Source organism: Serinus canaria, chromosome 21 (assembly GCF_022539315.1).
Source record: "Serinus canaria isolate serCan28SL12 chromosome 21, serCan2020, whole genome shotgun sequence".
Lineage (NCBI taxonomy): Eukaryota > Metazoa > Chordata > Aves > Passeriformes > Fringillidae > Serinus > Serinus canaria.
In genome coordinates this window covers 386,771-407,546 of record NC_066334.1, presented here as the reverse complement: position 1 = coordinate 407,546, position 20,776 = coordinate 386,771, and the positions used below count along the sequence as shown (strand labels likewise).

Genomic DNA, 20,776 nt, shown 5'->3' with positions numbered 1-20,776 from the left:
CTTTGTCCTGTACTAGTCCTCTGCCCTCTGTTCACAGCAGTGGAGGATCACACCTGATTCCCATCTTTTCCTCTTCTGCTTTTATTTCTCATGTGTTGGAGGAGATAAGTGTTCTACCAGCAGCTGACTGCAGGGAGACTTCTCAGGCAGTAAATGTCTATGAACCTCCCCTGTCCGTGGTTATGCTGTGCTTGCTGCATGCCTGGGATTGCTTTCCCAAAGAAGCCCCAAATCTCCCAGGTGGAGCAGCACACTGGGCTCCTGAACAAGCCTAGTGGATACCAAGTGCTAGGCACAGGCAACCTCCCCTGTCCCTCCCTTGATTTCTTCACACATCAGAGTGACTGTTATCAAACAAATTCTCCACAGTCACCACCTCAGAGCCAGTTTGTCTCACTTGGGATTTGGGCAACGTCACAAGTTTGGCATCATCGAAAGAGATTATGTGCTCTGCTTCTCCTTGCTGCAATGTCTGAGTAACCTGTGTGGAAGGAAGATGACCTAAGAGTCAGACCTGTACAGCACCGCTTTCCCCTGGATCCTTTTGCTGCTCACACCTTTCCCAGCCTCAGCTCAGGTAATAACATTTAGCTTCACACTACAGCTTCTACAATTACAACAGGCATAAGAGTAACAGGAAACACCAAACCACACACACCAATGATGCAAAAGAAGACAGGAGAGTAATTTAAATATTTCTCTCCACAAATTGCTATAATTTAGCTCCACAAGCAATTGTAGACAGTAAACATTGTGTGATTATCCACTGGAGGAATGCCATCCCAGGGAATCTTGCACACTGGACTCCCTCATCCAAGGAACTCTTCTTGACTGATGGATATTGAAGAGGATGAGGCTGGTTTCAAACCTAGCACTGCGCTTCCAACAAAACAGCTGCAGTGTCATGGGACATCATTGAGGTGTTAATAACTCTTGAGTAACCAGGCACCTCCACACACACTGCCAATCCTCCTCCTCAGCTTCTTAAAGTCATGAATGAGCATCTTTCCCTCCAGCAAACATGCTTCATGCCAGCACAGAAATCCCAGAGTACTGTGGGCTGGGGGTTTGCATCATAGACACCTCCAAGAATGGGAAATCACAGAGCAGAAGGGGCAACAGGGCCCACAGAGTGGATTTGGTAAGAATAAGAGTGTAGGAGAGAAGGATGGGTGAACAATGCAGTAGCTGTGACACAAAGCAGTTCTTATCTGCACAATCTGGGCAGTGGTGGCTTGGGAGAAGGTCACCTTGGGATACCCAGTCCTGAGATGCCCCTCCAGCTTGCCCTGGGAGGGGAAGAGCTCACCCATGAAGGTGCTATCTTCTGTGTGAAATGCTGGCTGGTGACGTGGCTCTGCAGGGCCCCAGGGAGGGGAAGGCCATGAAGCAGTATGAGCAGCACAATGGTTGGGAAGCTGTGGGAGAAGCACTGTCCAAGTCTGGCCTGGGACAGCCAGGGCCAGCCTGAGAGCACAGGGAGCTGCAATGGCCAGGGCACACAGTGCTGAAACCCAGGAGGAACTGGCATGTGCTAGTGTCCCTTCTCCTGGCTGCACCACTGGCTGTCAAACAGTTTATGGCTGCTTGGGTTCCTTTTGGCTTCCTGCAGCACCGGCATTAAGAAGCCCAGCTGGTTTACCTGCAGCTGGAGCTGTCCTGACTCACAGGAATCCCTTCTTCCTGTTCCCTCACACCATCCAGCACTGTTTCTTGCTGGCCTAGCTTGCATCTCCTGATCCAAAATCATTGCCCAACTCAGCGGTTCTCCACTTTCAGAGAGCTTTTTCTAGGTCTTCTTCCTCCTTCTCTAGGCTGCTGTTGGCTGCCCCCTCCAATGTCTCCTGATTTATACTCTCTCCTGCTATCCCATGCTCTGCCGTGGGGACCCACCATTTGTCGTAGCCTGGTCTGCCAGTTCACTCTGCCCTTACAGCTTGCAAACTTGCCAAAGCATGGAACTGGATGATTTTTGAAGTCCCTTCCAACCCAAACCATTCTACAATTCTATGATTCTAAGGGCCCTTGACATGATGTCCCCAAGCCCAGGTTTGTCTCTCATCTTTCTAGTGCTATACTCCCTTTTTCTTCAGTCTCCCACTAGCTGTGGAGACAAACCCAGTGCTTGGGGCTCCATCCATCATCTCCTCATGCTGTTGTGTCCTCACCTACACTTAGCTCTCTTCCCTACTGTAACAATCAAATCCATAACTTTCCATGATTCCAGTAGGTCCAAAAGCTTAACATGTCCCAGCCTCACCAAGCCCAGTGTTTTTCCAGTTTATCCTTACTTTCTGTTTCTTCACACTTTTTCCTCACCATGTCCTTCTTCACCCTCCTGTTTACATTTCAGACATCACCAAGAGGAACCATCACTGTTCAACAGGTAACCTGAACAGCAGCAAAGATGACAGACCTGAGTGCCTGCACTTCACTAAACCTGCAGGAGAGCCGGGATGGGGAACAGCTCCATGCATGACTCACACTCATGGAACTTCACATCTGCAAGCAAAGCCAAGAACACAAAAACATGCTCTCAGGGTTTTTTACAAGAGACCTTCTGGACCACAGCTCTCCAGTATTTCATCACCACCACACCTGAACACAGGCATGAGGAGCATCCTCAGAGGAGCAGCCAGGAGCAAGCGAGCTGAAAGATGCTGAGATGAGCCAGAAGAGACTACTACAGTTCACAAGAATTTACTGTGACTTGCAGGAAAACAGGATGTGCAGTCTTGTGCTATCGGAGTTATTACTACATTGGTCTCTTCTCCCACATAACAAGTGATAAGACAAGAGGAAATGGTCACAAGTAGCACCAGGGGAGAATTAGGCTCTGTGCTCTTCCATATTTTCATAAATGACTTGGAGATAGGACTGGAAGGAATATGAGGCAAGTTCACAGAAGATCCAAAACTGGGAAGAGCTGTTGCCTCCCTCAAAGGCAGGGAGGCGCTGCAGACAGACCTGTACAAAACAGAGGGCTGGGCCATCACCAACCATGTGAAGCTCAACAAGAGAATGTGCCAGGTTCTTTACTGGGGATGGGGCAACCCTGGATGTGTGGGTGGACTAGGTAACAAGAGGCTGGAGAGCAGCTGCAGGAAGAGACCTGGCGTCCTGGTCAATGGCCAGCTGGATCAGAGTCAGCAGTGCCCTGGCAGCCAGGAAGGCCACCCGTGTCCTGGGGGACATCAGAGAAAGCATCACCAGCCAGGCAAGGAAGGGGACTGTCCCGCTGTGCTCTGCAGTGGGGCAGCCTCACCTCGAGTCCTGGAGCAGATTTGGGCACCACAAAGTAAGAAAGATATTAAACTATTAGAGTGTGTCCAAAGGAGGGCCATGGCAATGGTGGAGGACCTTGAGCGGAAGCTATGTAAGGAAGTGCTGAGGGCACTTTGTCTGTTCAGCCTGGAGGAGACTGAGGTCAGACCTCATCACATCTACCACTTCCTCATGAGTGGAAGAGGAGGGGCAGATACTGATCTCTTCTCTGTGGTGACCAGTGACAGGACTTGAGGGAATGGCCTGAAGTTGTGTCAGGGGAGATTTAGGTTGGATGTCAGGAAATAGGCTTTTCACCCAGAGAGTAGTCGGGCACTGGGACAGGCTCCCCAAAGAAGTGGTTCCAGCACCAAACCTGACAGTGATCAAGAAGCATTTGGAAAATACCCTTGGACACTCTTGGAGATGGTGCTGTGCAGAGCTAGGAAACTGGACTCAATAATCCTTGTGGGGTCCCTTCCAACTCAGCATATTCTGTGATCAGGGAAAATTTCTTCATGAAAAGCATGGTCTGGCATTGGAACAAACTGCCCAGGGCAATGATGGAGTCACCATCTCTGGAATGGTGTGGATGTGGCACTTGGGGACAGGTTTGCTGGTGAACATGGCCGTGTCAGGTTAATGGTTGGACTAGATCCTGGAGAGCTTCTTCAATCTAAATGATTCGTGATTCTCTCTCTCCAAGCAGTCACTATATCACTTACAATGGGCTCTTACCTGTGTGCTCTGCCTTGACATGCTTTTGGTGAGCAGCAGTGCTGGTAAAGGTTTTGTCACAGCAGCTGCACCGTATGGAAGAGAACTTGAAGGAGCAGTGATTCTGAGCTGCAAAGACATCAGGATGGTGAGTCCTGTTGTGATAACATAGCCCTGACAACTGCTGCAATGACAAGGATCAAATCATGGTTACCATCCAAAGCTGTTGGCTTTAAACCGAAAGAAAGCAGGTTTAGATGGGATATTGGGCAGGAATTCTTCCCTTGGATGGTGGTGAGAGCCTGGCACAGGATGCCCAGAGAACCTGTGACTGCCCCACCCCTGGAAGTGTCCAAGACTGGGCTGGATGGGGCTTGGAGCAACCTGGGCTAGTGGATGGTATCCCTGCCCATGGCAGGGAGTGGAACAAGATGAGCTTTAACGTCCTTTCCAACCCAATCCCCTCTGACATTCTATAATTCTGTTGCAGGGACAGAATGACAGCCAGAAGCCATGTGGAAAGCAACAGATCAGGGGAGTTATGCTCAGCAGGTACAAGACCTGCTTGTCCTCCCACTGGACAAGCACTAACATCTCACTCTGTTTCTCCATTGTCCCTGATGAGCTGAATACAGCTGAATCCCTGATCCTTGTCTCATTCACTGCAGGTCTCCTTTTGGCGTGAATTCTTGCTCCCTTGCAGCAATGAGGAGGTCTGTCGCAGTGAGGGAAGTCTCGGGACGCTCAATATGAGAATCAGCAAGCTTTGTTTATTGATTAGAGCATCAGACATTTATGCACAACAAGTAATAAGCTCATGCATATTCTGTAAGCTAAGCAATCTATTGGTTATACTATAGGTATCAGTTCCCCCCCTTACTTCTTCATTCCTTACGACTTACATCTCTTTTTTCTCATGTCTCTCTCTCAGCTACAGAATCTTGTTATCGTACTACAGCTATGCTCAAGGCCACAGTGGCCTTGCAGGTGCAGGGACTCAGATTAGCTGGGTCCAGTACTTTTCCAATTCTTGGTCAGCTAACCAGAGCATGTCTACGTGACCTTTGTCATGTAGTTAGCCCTCTACAGAGGTCTGCCACAACAATGTGAGCTGCCCCAGGAAGGGCAAAGAGATGTGGTTCCTCACACGCATCCTGCTAAAGCAGCCAGGAACTGAAACAGCTTGGTTATTTTTGGAGACTTTCAAATTTGCCAGTAGCCCTACTTTTCCTTGATGAGCTATATGGAAAACCAATTAGGGAAGAACTAATGAGAAAGTGGTTGTGCTCAGTGGGGCAGGAAAAATGAGCTGAGCTGTGTTTCTCACACATGGAGCACATGTTTCTCACACGTTTCTCTCACCAAGAGCTGAAGGGAAGAAGAGGACAAGATTTCAGACTATTACTTTACTATATTGTCCAAACTTCCATTTAAACACCCCTGCTCCCAGCAACCCTACTTGAGGTATGAGCAAACTCTCTTCCAGACGTCACATGCCATGGGGAGCCTCTTCTTCTTCTTTTTCTTCTTGGCCATACCCACCATCCCATAGACCTCCAGCTGATGCTTCTCCAGCTCATTGTCGACTTGACCTCACCATACTCTTTACGCTGGATCTGCTTTCCTCTGGCAACCTGACAGCATTTCATGTGCACCTTTAGGCAGCAGTAGAAGTGAAAGACTTTGCAACAGGCTTTGCAGACAAAAGTCTTCTTGAAAGAAGTTTGTCCTGGGATTCCTTTGCTTCACTGGCACTGGCACCTCCTGCCTTGTCCTTATCTTTGTCCAGAACTTCAAACTGAGATTCCCTGCTCACCTTCCACCTCCTGATCCCAGGTTTCTGCCCTCTTCCCTCAATCAGGAGACCTATGCAATTACTCAGTCCTACTGGTGGTGACCAGTAGGACTGAGTACCTGCCCCTCAGTCTCCCATCTCCTGAATGCTCCTACATAGTTTTCCCTGTTCAGACACAGCAGACACACATCAGACATGTTGTCCCATCACAATGGTCACACAGCCCCAGAAGTGGTTCTGGCCATGCATGGTTAGAAACATAAACTCTGATCCTTGAATTTCTCCACCACACATGCAAGGGTCTGAATGAGATGCCAAGAACCAGGGCTAGATTTTCCTAAAAGCTTGTTTCTCAAACTCTTGCTTCCAAGCATTTGCCTCCTGCTCAGACACATGAAGTTACAGCCATGTTTGCAGACCTGAGCCTCAGGTATGGTACTGTCAAAATCTGCTGCTAAGAGTGGATATCCAGCCCTTAATTACAAGAAATCTCAGAAACACTTCACAAACACAATCCCTTTGAAAAGGAACAGATAATCTTGCTACAACCCTTTTGAGTCCTCTGCTCAGGGCCCTGAAGTATTTTAAACCACTCATTATGTTCATTTCTTAGAAAGCACAAATGCCTTCCTGAGTCCCTCTAAAACCATCACCTCAAAAAGCACAAGCTGGAAAATTCACCCAGGATCTCAATCTACTGAAAAGACCCACAGGAAATATATGTATGGGAGAAATCAAAATACAAACAGATACATTTTTCTTCTTTACTATAATGAGAACCCGGAACTGTGTCACTGTGGAAACTGGCACAGATTTCTTCTTTTGCCACTGTACAGAAAAACTCAGCCTGTACTTGAAAAACTTCATCTTAGCCTTCCTCACTGTGGGAAGAGCTCAGCACACTGTCCCTTTGCACAGCACCACTGCCCCATTTCCAACCAACTAAAGACCAGACAACATATTTCAACGGACCTGGAAATCTTAAGACATGAAGTGGTGATCCATAATCTGCAAACATATCAAGGGGGAATAGCAGACTGGAAAACTGGTTTCCAATCTGTCCTGTTCTGTCAAAGTCACTTTGACTCATGACCTCTAAGATTTCTTCCCATATCCCTTCATCCAACCCTGTCAGTTTTTCTGACCTAAGTGAAGAATGATTTTTCAATCTACATTTACCAGTGAGATGGTAAATGCCTTTTTTTTTTAAACAAGGCCATGTAAAGGAAAAGCCTTTTTTATAGAGCTTTTGACACATTTCTGATATTTGAGAGTAAGACCAATCTTGACAAACATGATCTCCTAAATGACTGTAGAGAGCCCTGGAAAGCAGAAGGCTAGGGAGGAGGTTATGGACTTGGTTGAAAGAGCCAAACCCTGCCCTTGCATGCACCAGCTGCCAAGAATGACAGTGGTCTGACTACAGCAGGGTTCAAAGGAGAAGCCAAGAGATTCCATGTTGTACCTACACCAAAGAAACCAATCCATTACTTGCAGTCCTGAGCATGGTTGGAGATGGATGTGGTTTCTTCCACAAGAATGCTCTGTGCCAAGGTTTTTTTGCAGTAGAGATGCAAAAACTATTGTTTTACTGTGGATGTGCAAACGGAATGGATTTCCACGCAGCACATACACTCCCAGAAACATAAGGTCTCCTCAGATTTATAATAGGAAGCTCACACCTCCCTGACATGAGGCCTGTAGTTATCACTCATATCTCATGCCAAAAGCTACAAGGTCTATAAAGTCACTTGCAATGTGTGGGCCTGGTAAGCCGTGATGTCAGAGCTGAGTAGACTGGCCTCAAAATTAAGATATATAAATTCAGTGCAAAGATCTGTAGGATGCCAGAAAGAAGCTGGTATCTGTCCTCCTCTGGACACTTTATCTAGAATAGATGTTTTTGCCAAGTAAATAACATTTTCCAAGGCTTTTGTTTTTGATGATGCTTCTTGCCTGATTTCAACTCAACCTTGGCTTGAAGCCCTGAAAAGCCACTCAGTGGCAGCAGTCAGCTCTCTTTGATATTGCTGCCAGAGAGGCAGCAGCTGCCAGAGCAGTCACACTGACTCCCCAGGCCCCTCTGCTACAAACGCCAAGGTGTCCAGGAGTTCACTCAGGATGCGCATTCACAGACACATGAATTGTTGGCTCATCTGCTCCAGAGTCATCAGGGCATCAGCTCTGTCCCATCCCACGGACACAGAGAGTCAGGGAGAGTGGGACAAGTGCCTGCAGCATCAGAAGGTGACAGAATCAATGGCTGGTAAGAAAGAATCACACTTTCTCTAGAAATCAAAGCCATGACCAGGTAAAAATGCCAGCTGGATTGGTGGCAGCTCTTGGTACAGCTATAAGAGAGGATGTAGATCTGAATTGGGAATGAATATTGGATTTGCAGTGTAGGACCTCTCTCAGGAGACCACTGAGGCAAGGAACGTGCGTGGACCATGTGCTGTCCTCCTCCAAGCCCTACAACTTCAGCAGTCATCGTGTGTTGAATATAGGTAAAACCTTATAAAAGAAGGGCTTTGTTACCCTTGTAGAATCAGGGCTCAGGCCTGCTACTTTGGCTAAGGAGAAGGGGGCTACGGGAAAGTGACTCAGCTGAATTGGAGGTGGAAAAACAAGCACACAACCATTATGTGCTCACATCCCGGTGGTTGGTTGAATTATATTTGTTATACTTCAGTGGAATGTAACCGATAATGTCCTAACTGCTGAAAAAGGCCTGATTTTTGCAATGAAGCAGCTCTCCTTTGCACCTGCCTGGGGACTCTGCATCATGCTGCTCTGTACAATTGAGATCCTTGGTTTCTTCTATCTGTGCCCTGATCGCAGTCACCCACCCCTGCCTTCCTCCCCAGCAGCATTTCCTCACTGCTCAAGACAATAGGTGAGCCAACAAGCCCAGGGTTCAGAGGGTGACCTACCCCCAGCACATGGGAGACAGGCTTTGCCTGTCCCTGCCACACATGAAACGATGGCAAGTGTTAAAGCCATGAGGCTTGTGTTCATTCACAAAGACTTATAGCCTTGACCCAAATTTGCATATGAAGTAATCAAACCTCCTATCCCTAAAAAACCCCTACACATTAACAGCAAACTGCTTTTTCTTCCAACTCCCCAGCAATCTGATGGCATTTCCACACTGCTTGTCAGCTAAGCAGCTCTGGCACCATGAGAAAAAAGGAAAGGATTTGGCCTGTATTTGGCTAAAAACCACACTGTGCACATCTCAGAGGACTTTGCAGTCCAAATAATCTCAATATGCTGGGAAACAGATGAAAATATATGCAAGCAAACAGAATAAGCAAGTCACATTTGCATCCTTTCCAGGAGAATACACACCTGCAATTATCTCCCTGACCCTCTGGTATTCTTGTCATTAAAGCACCAAATTCAGTTAAGCATTTTTCTTTCAAATGATGGATGCAAAGTTACAATTGGGCTCAGCTGGAAAGCCTCCCACAGCTCAGGGCAGGACTCACATGTGGTTATTGTTCTACATTTGTTCTGGAGTTAACAAATTGCTATCTGCATGTGTATTGTCCACAATTTTGCTAAACTAGTACAGCAGGTAACATTGTCCTGCTGCTTTCAGACCCTCACAGGGAGGTATTTATCTGTAAAGTGCATACAGAGCAAGACTAAATTAAAGCATTCTAAGAAAATTAACTCAGAAAATAGTCTGGGACTACAAACTGCATTGTCATGGTCATCTTTGCACTAGACGAGTGTGCTCTGTCATAACCTTTCCTCCACATATCAAATCTGAATCTGCCTTCTGTCAGCTTAAGACCATTTGGCCTGGTCTTGTCACTGTTTGCCCCTACAAAAAGTCCCTCTCCAGCCTTCCTATAGGCCCTCATTTTTATAAAATACCCAATAAAATATCCACTTCAGCAAAGGGGCACTTCCAACTTCGGATGGCTTCCCAACTTAATCCCAACTCCTTGATCCCAACTCCTTGATCTCAGGGCACATTGGGACCTGCCCACCCTTTGAGTCTCAAACCATGCCTGCTATGAGAACATCCCATCATACCTGTTTCACTGCTTCTGTGAGCCCTGCCTACCCCAAAGCCAAGCCCTTCAGGTCCTCCCTTTGCTGGATGGCTTGAAGATCAGCTTGCCATGCCACTGTGTTCTCACTGATAGCCACTGAAGGTGAAAATAAAAAGCAAAGGTATTAAGAACACAAACCCAAGAAGAACCTGAAGCTCAGCTGTTAACAGTGACTTCATGGCACAGAAAACACCAAACTACCACATTCAAGCTCTGGTTGTACTAATTGCAGCACTGACATGCAGCATGAGGTCCTTGCAGACCTCCCTTCTCACTGGTTGTCCAACTTTGGGCAAGAAGATCAGGTTTTCTAAGATATGTTGCTGAAAGAGACAGTGACAACTTCAAAAGGCAAGGCATGGTTCTCCCAAGATTCAGGATTTCTTCTGTCCCTAGTTATAGAGATTCCAGCTTCTGCGGAGAACAGGCATTCCTAGGCACAATTTGCCTCATCTCAGGGCAGCCACATGAAAATTGGCTGCATGCACCGGGGATCAGAGGCACTGGTTTTTCCAGTCAGAACAGAGGGGATGGGGGAGTTCAGATGGAGGCACCTGGATGCAGGTGAACTCCAGCTCTGTGGCCACAGGGCCAGCACACAAAGTCAGGCTCTGCTGCAGAGACCACCAAACTGACTACTCCTCATGCTTGTGTGAGAGTTTGACAACAATTTAGAGGTACAAGCACAGTTTAGGTTTTAAAGCAGGAAAACTGAAAGCTAAGGCTATGGGGAGGACAGGATGGTGGCTGCACAGAGACCTCCAATGAGCCCTGGGCTCTCAGACTGATGCACCTCCAGCTGTTACTATAGAATGGTGGCCAGCTCTCAAAGGTTTGCTCGTTATAAAACCTGCATGCACAGAGCCACAAGCAAAACAGCTGTGTTTTCCAAAGTGCTTTTCCAGCTCTAACTGTTTCATCAAGGACATGGGTGTTGAGAGCCACTGGAAGAAAAGAGGTTACTGGCCAGGGAAGGATGAGGAGTGAGAAAGCAGCTGCTGCCAGCAGCAGAAGAAACTCAGGGAAAGAGCAGGAGGACATTTGTGAGGAAGAAAAAATTCTGAGATGAGTTGTTTCTAGATATCCTTCATGAGCAGTTTCGGGGATGCACAGCCATCAGCAGCTGCCAAACAGCAGAGTCAGACAGGGACTGCTGCTCCAGCACTGCCAACACAAGGCAGGTGAAACCACCACCTCCTACTCGTAACCTGCTCCATCACCTTGGAGACCCTTAGGGAGGCACTAACAGGGACCCCATCTACCTGCCTCCTGCATCACACTTGGACACAGAATCCCCCAAAACTACAGAATATTCTGACTTGAAAGGAACAAGGGCTCACCCAGACCCACCCTGTCCTTGGTCCTACCTGCTGCAGACCTGGCTCACAGTGCAACTGAAGTGGTGACCACTTAGGACCTAAACACATCAGCCATCCCCTCAGCTTGCTGTGAACAAGCATCTCTCCTCAGAACCCAAATCAGCTACTCTTAGTTGCTAATCTTCAGCTTCATATACATTAGCCTGCCTCATTCCCACTACAGAATACTAAGGAATCATTAAACCAAGTCCCGCTGGAGGACTGCCCCAAACCAAGAATGGCAGGTAGTAAATCACGTCCTTAGAATTCCAGTATTTCCCCCTAGATAGGGATGAAAACTCTGTATCTGCTTGCATAAGTGTAGGAGCTTGTTCATATCTCTCTCTGCAGATGCCAGGCTCCATGCAGCAGAGATGTCCTGCAGCAGCACATGGGTGTCTGTCAGGAACTCCACAAAGTTCTCTCGGCGTTGTCACAACAGTTTGGCCCTATACTCCTCTGGGCTCCATGTGCCTGAATTCAATGAATGGAAAAACAAACAGCTCAGCTTGCAGCATCTTCCCAAAGGGCTTCAAAGGTAGGGGAGACAGGAAAGGCCCAGGCACCAAAGTCCTCCCTAGGTCACTAATACTCAGGGCCTTATGCTCAGCACACCCAGATTCACCTTCCAGCAGGGGGTGAACATGACAAATCAGAACTTCTCCAATGCAGAGACAATACAGAATATCTTCTACCCCCATGTGCAAACAGAAATTTGGGTGCAAAGAAATGCATCTTTGGCACCCAAATGTCTCCTGAGTATGAGTCCCAGTCTGAGCCCAGAGGAAGAAAATCTCAGTGTTCAGCAGATGAACATATGGCCTTGTCTGTGAAGGCAACACTGCCAACACCTCAAGACGTTACCAGCCTCTTCTGATACCCTGGAACCATAAAGACCCCATTACTGACTCTTAGCTAGAGTTTCATTGTAAGAGGTCTGTAAGTCAGTGTTTGATCCACTCCACCAAGAAGGAGCTCAGAAATACCCTGGTTCATGTTCCTCTCATGCCCTTGTTTGACTATCAAACACACCAACACTTTACACTCAGGTGGTCCAAGGTAATCAAGAACTCAGTGGACTAAGTTGCCCTTGGTGAAAATGTTAAAGGCACACAAACCAGACTTGTGACTGCAGAGCAGCTATAACACCTTCTTCTCCCTCTTACACACAAAAAAAAAAAAATGTAACTTTAACCTCATTCCTTTCTCCTATCTAATTCTAAGCTGGATCTGCTGAGTTTGCCTTGATGAATCAGAAAAATTATGACTCCGGAGTAGAGCCCCAACCCTTTAAAGACACCCCAGCATCAGGACATGATAGACTAACTCAGGAAGAGGAACAGTGTTTATTCCGGATAATGAAGAGACTTGGGCAAAATCTACTGTGTCCCAAAAGTAATCTAGGATTGTACTTGTCACTTGATAAATAAAACTGGAAATTGGCAAATATATTAATCTGAAAAGGATTTTTTCACCATTGCAGTTACTAAGTTGAAGAACAGGCACAGTTATACTTCAGTGGGAGAAACCAAACCAAAAACCTGTAGTTCATCCCAGACATCCATGCATGATTTTTGTGCTTGTGTGTTTTAATCATTCTGGTTCGATATCAACAAGAACAATGCATCATTCCCACAGCACTACCTGGGAGAAAAGCAAGAAGCACAGCTTGGAAAAAAAAGGTAAAGTCTCAGAGACCCAGAAAATACACAGTGCCGTGTAAGAGAAAACTCTCTGGGATAGGAAGGAAGCAAGCAGGCTGGGGGAATATGCAGTGGAAGATTCTATGAGCTACTATGAACAACTCCCTGAAAAAAGACTTCTTTGAGACATTAATCTGATCCCCAGCAAAGCCAAGGAAAATTCACAGTTGAAATATTTTCCTTCTTCTCCCATCAGGATGTTTCTGACTTTATGACATAAAATTGAGTTGTTATGAATGCACTCACTGCTCTTCCATCATGCCAAGGTGGTCTCAAGAACCAGCACATGCCATGTGCCACAGTGCAGGACCTCCTGCTCCCTATTAGCTGGACAGCATAGGACACCAAAGGTACCACCAGTTAATTCATCAGTTGCCAGCAGACTCAAATCATCCCCTCTCTCTTCATTTTCATCATAACAAATATCTGTGCTTCTGTTTGTTCAAGCTGCAAATTAAGGAAATTCAGTTCTGTGTAATTAAGTAATGCCCCTCCTTGGAATGGGTATTACCACAAGATAATTAACCATGCTGGGAATCTGGTGTTTTGGAAAGCAATCGTGCTTAACAAATGACAAAGCCAAATGCCTGTTGGGAATGTTTGCTACAGAGGAAATTATCAGCATTATGACTGCAGTTTTGCTTTCTATTAAATCTTCATTTACATTTCACTGCATGGTAATTTAGTTTTAAATTTTATATGACTTCAGAGTCTCTTGATTTGAATTGTTCAGGGTGTGCCTAAACCCACCTAAACTTGGAAGGTTGTCCCACCAAGCAAAAGATGGGGGCTCTTGAATCCCTGAACCATCACAGGCAGGCAGCAAACAATAAAATCCCACCAAAACGAGTAAGAGGAGTGGCCTGGCCATCCAACAGAATGATGTGTAATGGGGACAGTAAGTGTAGGATGCCCATCAACACACTGCTCCACACAGGAGACCACAAGTCAGTGACCAACATAAGCAGAAATGCTACCTGGATCAAGGAAAGAAGCAGAGCCCAAATAAATTTCCCCCCCATCTTCCTCAATAACAAGGAATTCCAAGTAAGACACTGTATTTAATGTCAAGACATCTCTAGCTTAGGGGAAGTTTTAGGTATTTGTTTTCAAAGGCAGTCACTGCCATAGAGTAAAGTCACCAATGGAAGTTTAGTTTACTCATACCTTTACCATCAGAGATGTTTGCTCTTGCCCCCAAGTTATCCGGCAGAAGCTGGAGTCAAGGGAAGGATGCTTTCACAGCCTCCAGAAATTTCCACTTTCAGGGTTTTCTCTTTATCCACCTTCCTGATCAGATTGTCCATGACTTCCCTCTGAGAGCTGCCTTCACAGCAATCCAAAGCTACCTGTAACAAAGAAACAGCCACAAAACTGTGACAACTTCCTACAAACTCTTGGATCTGAACAGAGATCAAAAAAACAGCAACAGTACCACAATACTGCACTAGATCCCTACCCACTGCTTACACAATTTAACTGAAAGGGGTTATGGGGTGGCAGTTACAGGAACACCCAAACATGGCCGAGGTGTAACAGACATGTCACCTTGAAAACAAACCTGGTGGGTTCTTCCACCAAGTCCAGCTCTTGAAGTGGCCAACAAGCAAAAACTACTTTAAAAAAAAAAAAAAAAGGAGACTTAAAGAGAGTGTTCAAAGCAACATTTCATGTAATATTTTTAGTGAATACTTTTTAAAACTGTCAGTCTCGTTTCGCTTGTCTCCGCAATTTTTCTGCTTGCCCTCAAAAAATTGGTGGCCAGAAGAAAATATTCTTATTATTTAAATAAGCAGCTATTAACTGAATTTTTATTTCTGTGACAAGGCCACGTGAAACATCTCTTATGTGAGATGCAACCGCAGTAGTTTGGAAAAGCTCTAGGATGCCAGTAAAATACCTCTAAGGCTCCTACAAGGGAGAGGTACCTGGCAAATACAGGTGACCTCCTGTGCACCAGCCCAGTTCCCTGATGTCAATAAGCACTACAGAGTCCTATCAATAAAATGATAAAATTATTAATATCTGTCCTAAAACATTTTTGCTCCCTTTCCCCTGGTTGGTAAGATCTTCCACAGCCTCATTCCCCTGCTGATTTTTCTAATTTTCAGCTGAAATTTATTCATGGCCAGTGTATGTCTGTTTGTTCATGTGCCAATATTATCTTTTAGCTTTAAAAGCCTTTTAAACTCTATGAGGTGTTTACCCTACCCTTCCTCTTTGATTTCATTATAAGAGCATGATCATATTCCCTCTCAGTCTTCATTCCCCTTGTCTAAATAAGGCAGCTCCTCTTATAAAACAGCTTTTACACTCCCCTGGACTTCCCACTGCAGATCTGTCAAGTTCCAGTATGAATTCACCTTTTTTGAATCAGATTGGAACAGAAATTTTGGATGAGATTACTTCACCCAACGCCCACCCTTCACTTCATACCGCCACATCAGTCAGTCCTCACTACTCAGTTATATAGTAGTCATAGAATCATTTAGGCTGGAAAAGCCCTCTAGGATCATCAAGATCACCCATCAACTAGCACCACCACCATGTTCACCACTAACCCATGTCCTCAAGTACCACATCCACATCTTTTAAACCTCTCCAGGGATGGTGACTCCACCATCCCTGCCTTGGGCAGCCTATGCCAGTGTTTAATAACCTTCACAGTGGAAAAAATTTTCCTAATATCCAACGTAAACCTCCCCTGGCACAACTTGAGACTATTTCATCTTATCCTGTTACTTGTTACATAGGAGAAAAAAACAACTCCCAGCTGGCTTGGATCTCCTTTCAGGGAGTTCTAGAGAGAGAGAAGGTCCCTCCTGAGCCTCCTTTTCTCCAGGCTGAGCTGCCCCAGCTCCCTCAGCCACTCCTTGTGCTCCTTCCCTGGACACTTCAGCTCTTCAGTTACTTTTTTGTCATAAGGGGCTCCAAACTGAACACAGTTCATTCTTCTCTCTCTTGCAGATCCTCCTTTGTGTGGACAAAAGATTTTCATTGTGCTCATCATTAAGATTTGCTAAACATGTCTTGGTATTTTTGAGTCCATAACATAAGTGTTAATATTAAGTAAGTACCAAGAATCCCACTAGTGACCTTGCTACAAGTTGTGAGTCCTGCCTTCAGCACAACCTGTGGTCATCTCCCAAAGAAATGCGCCCTTTTTAGTATCACTGATTCTCCTAGTTTAACAACTTCCTTACATGAAATTCAAATGCTTTGCTCTAGATCAAGACCAAGGTAGGAAAAAAAACCCCATGTTTATCTCATGAAAAAAAGAACCCAGGTCAAGCAGAAGCAATTCAGTTAACACCTGAGAGGGACCATTCTGATTTTTATTTGTGCCTCAACATATGTTATGTTCTTAAAGGGGCTGTACATGTGCTAGCAACCCTGTCCCCAGGAAGGCTTCGCCTGGCAGCCAATCAAGGCAGAGAAAGCCTCCACAGTGGGACTCTGAATGATACACAAGCACATGCACACCCACACCTACCGACACACACAGACACACCCACACACACTCTCACACACATACACACACACCGCCAAACGCACACCCACACACCTACACACACACACAAACCCACACATCCACACACACGTGCACACAGACCCAGATACACACACAGCCCCACACCCACCACACACACAGACACACACCCACACCACCAAACGCACACCCACACACCTACACACACACACACAAACCCACACATCCACACACACGTGCACACACAGACCCAGATACACACACACCCCCACACCCACACACCCGCCAGACACACAGACCCACACACCCACACCCACCCACACTCGCACACCCACACACACCTGCCACATGCACACACAGATACACACACACCCCCACACCCACACACCCACCACACACACAGACACACACCCACAATGACAAACACTCACACCTACACACAGGCACACACACCCACATACACTCTCACAAACAGACACACCCACACTGCCAAACGCACACCCACACCGACACACCCACACGCATACCCACACACCCACACCCAGACACACTCACACACACATCCACACACAGACCCAGATACACACACACACCCACTCACATACCCTCACCTGCCACACACACACACCTACACACAAAGACCCAGATACATATCCACACCCACACACCCGCCACACACACCCACACAATCACACACAAACCCACACAGACACCCACACCGACACACACTCACACACCTACACACACAGACACAGCCTCAGACACACTCACATACACCTGCCACACACACACACACACCGACGCACAGACCCAGATACACATCCACACTGCGAAAAATGTGTATTTTATGATTGGCTTTTCGCAAATATTGAAATGAATGCTATATGTGTTGTGTTAGAAAGTAACGCTGTATTAATTCTCTTCAGTAGTGTGTTAAATATAGTTTTAGGTTATAAAAATTGTTAAAATAGAAACTATGCTATGTAGGATACTTTTTTTTTAAAAGAATGGATTTGCAGCGAGATAGCAGCCACAGGACTGACCTAAATCTTTCACATAAAAAGAATTTATTGCTCCCTTATCAGAAGAAACGAACTTCTTCCCGCCTCGAAGGCGCGGTTAGGATTAGGAGGAAGAAGTTGACAATGACCAGGCCGAATCCTGTGTTTGAATGGAATTTATGCATCATGCATGAAGTGTATGAATATGCAAGAGGCTGTTGTTTTTAAGGGTTAATCCTTTGTTAACGGGTGTCCTTTTTCGGGCTTGTGCTGCCCAGAAAAAGGTACCCGGACGTCCGTAACTCTTTGTTTTTATTGTCTCATATTGTCTTAATTCAAATTGTCTCAATTCTTATTACTCTAATTGTATTACTATTTTTATAACTATTTTATTACTATTAAATATTTAACAATTTAAAAAACAAGTGATTGATGTTTTTCACAACACCCACGCACCCGCCACACACACCCAGACACACACCTAGACACAAACCCACACAAACACCCGCAGACGCACACACCGACAAACACACCCATACAGACCCACACACCCGCACACACACCCACACAGACACACACACCCCCTCACACACACAGATCTGCCGCACACACACCCACACACAAACTCACAGACACCCACACTGACACACACACCTACACACACCCGCAGACGCACACACTAGCACACACACAGATACACACAGACACACCCACACACACCAGCACACACACTCTCACACCCACACAAACCCACACCCGAGCACACACACACCCACACACACCCGCACACTCTCACACACCCAACACGCCCACACAGACACACACACCCGCCCACAGACACAGACACACCCATCCACGCACACTCTCCGCCATTTTGCCAGTGGGGCAACTGCCCGGGTGCCGGCGAAGAATGCCCAGAAACTGAGAGTGTGGGAGGAACGTTAGCACACAAAAGCAGCTAAATGCAACACAACAGGACCCATATTTTTTGGGTACCTTGGAGGGAGGTGGGGTTTGCCTGTAGGGTCCGCTCAGCCCTTCTCCCTCCTCCTCGCCTTTTCGTCCCTGTGGTCTGCTTCCCTGCTTCACCGTTCCCGAAAAACCAGGTTGTCATTGCGACGACCTGGTGCTCTGCTGCCTCCCCAGTGAAGCAGGCGCTGCTGCAGCCAGCTGGCCCTCAAGCTTCCCAGGCATGGCCGCCGCCAGCCTGCACCCAGCCGCGCCCGCAGCCGCCACTGCAGCACCAGTCTGCTTGGCACTGTGTTTCGGGCGCTGCCCGCCGCACCGACCTGCCGTAGCGCTAGCCTGGCAGTGCTAGTGACCGGCCTGTCGCCGCCGCCTGCACCCAGCCGCAACCGTCGCCCACTGCCGCCGCACCACGACCCTAAAATCCCGCGGCTGCTCCAGGGGCGCGCCCGTGGGCACGGCAGCCCGTTCTCCCCGACTGAAGGAACACGCGGTCTGTTATTCTTTGGAAATCGTGCCCGGCCCACCACAGGAGCTACGGAGACTCAACGCAGTTCACAGCACACACGCTCTGCCTGCTCAACTGATGCCGACAGACCACCTGGGTTCTTGTGGTAACGCTGTCCCTGTCTTCTGTTTCTTTCTCCTTCTCTCTTTTCCTCTCTCTGCTCCTTTTCCTATCCCCCTTAATAGGAACACTTAACCTTTTCTATCAATAAACAGGTCTCAGATATACTGTTGCATTTGTACTTTATTTTAGTCCAAGAAATCTATCAGAAGAATCCTCCCCCTTTTACAGCAGAACAGGACGGTACCCTTTACTGCATTTTCTCCTCCCCCCCTTTTTTTTCTCCCCTTACAGGTTTCACCTATATGTGCTCTCCTGCCTGTCCCAAAGAGCTCAGATCACTGCCTTTCTCTCCAAAATGTCTGGTCCTGCTCATCAACTGTTGGGACCACTCTCAGCTTCGAGAACAATAAGAAGCCTTCTGTCACTTGCATGGCACACGTGTCGGTTCTTCCCATCTGTTCACAGAATCACAGAATAGTTATGGTTGGAAGCAGTCTCTGGAGATCACTTAGTTCGACCCCCCTGCCATGGCAGGATCACCCAGAGCAGGTGACACGGGAACTCGTCCAGGGGGATTTGGATTGTCTCCAGAGCAGGTGACACGGGAACTCGTCCAGGGGGATTTGGACTGTCTCCAGGGAGGGAGACTCCACACCCTCCCTGGGCAGCTAGTTCCAGTTGTCTGCCACCCTCAATGAAAAGAAGTTCTTCCTCATGTTGTGGTGGAGCTTCTTATGTTTTATTTTATGGCCATTGCTACTCGTTCTGTCACTGGGCAGCACTAAACAGTCTGGCACTATCCTCTTGGCATCTCCCTTTGAGATATTTGTATGCATTAATGATCCATTCTCAGTCTTCTCCAGACTATCCAGGTCCAGCTCCTATAGTCTCTCCTCAAAAGAGAAATGCTGCAGGCCACTCATCACCTTTGTAGCTTCTGCTGGACCCTCTCCAGTAGCCCCTTGTCCTTCTTGGGCAGAACCAGACACAGCACTCCAGGTGCTCCTCACCATGGACAAGTGGAAGGGCAGGATGACCTCCCTTGATCTCCTGGTCACAGTCTTCCCAATGCCCCCAGGATCCCACTGGCCCTCCTGGCTGAGAGGACACACTACCAGCTCATAGACACCTTGTCACCCACCAAGATTCCCAGGGCCTTTTCAGCAGAGATGCTCTGCAGTAATTCAGCCCCCAAGCTGTTCTGGTACTAGGGATTATCCCTCCCTAGGTGCAGGACCCTACACTTGCCCTTACTGAACTTCATTCAGTTTCTCTCCACCCAGTTCTCCAGCCTAACAAGGTTCTGCTGAATGGCAGGGCAGCCTTCAGGTATATCAGTCACTCCCTCCAGTTCTGTATCATCACCAAACCTGCTCAGGGCCCATTCTATCCCTTCATCCAGGGCATTGATAAGTAAGTTGAAGAAGTACTGATCCCTGGGGAATGGCACTCACTACAGACCCCCAGCTGGATTCTATTCCACTGTTTACAACCCTCTGCCACTCAGCCAGTTCTTGATCCATCTCATGGTCCATTTATCTAACCCACATTGCCTGAGCATACCTACAAGGATGTTGCAGGAGACCATATCAAAAGCCTTGATGAAGCTGAGGTAGACACCGTCCACTGCTGTCCCCTTGTCAGCCCATCCTGCCTTGCCATCACAGAAGGCTTTCAGATTGGTCCTAATGGATTGTTGAGGGATGTCATTTGAGTCATGATTTTCCTTCACCTGCAGGAAATTTGTGTTTCTGTGTTTCTCCTAGATCAGGCTCCAAGCTAAACCATGAATTTGCAAGGTCATCTCCTCTCTTTATTTTTTTCTTGGTCAGACAATATCTGCT

At 47.1% G+C, this 20,776-nt stretch overlaps 1 protein-coding gene across 1 annotated transcript in view; it reads right to left on the bottom strand.

The window, feature by feature from the left end:
* Positions 1 to 288: 288 nt before the first annotated feature.
* ZBTB40 (zinc finger and BTB domain containing 40) overlaps positions 289 to 20,776 on the bottom strand; it is a 31,163-nt gene continuing 10,675 nt past the window's right edge. The window contains 19 exon segments of the mRNA XM_050982729.1: positions 289 to 346; positions 348 to 472; positions 1,203 to 1,327; positions 1,330 to 1,374; positions 1,377 to 1,418; positions 2,417 to 2,437; positions 2,440 to 2,502; positions 4,003 to 4,165; positions 5,436 to 5,466; positions 5,468 to 5,561; positions 5,564 to 5,704; positions 5,707 to 5,847; positions 5,932 to 5,941; positions 9,824 to 9,939; positions 10,067 to 10,166; positions 10,955 to 11,051; positions 11,513 to 11,675; positions 14,072 to 14,163; positions 14,165 to 14,253. Coding sequence (XP_050838686.1) covers positions 289 to 346; positions 348 to 472; positions 1,203 to 1,327; positions 1,330 to 1,374; positions 1,377 to 1,418; positions 2,417 to 2,437; positions 2,440 to 2,502; positions 4,003 to 4,165; positions 5,436 to 5,466; positions 5,468 to 5,561; positions 5,564 to 5,704; positions 5,707 to 5,847; positions 5,932 to 5,941; positions 9,824 to 9,939; positions 10,067 to 10,166; positions 10,955 to 11,051; positions 11,513 to 11,675; positions 14,072 to 14,163; positions 14,165 to 14,253 — 1,716 coding nt within the window.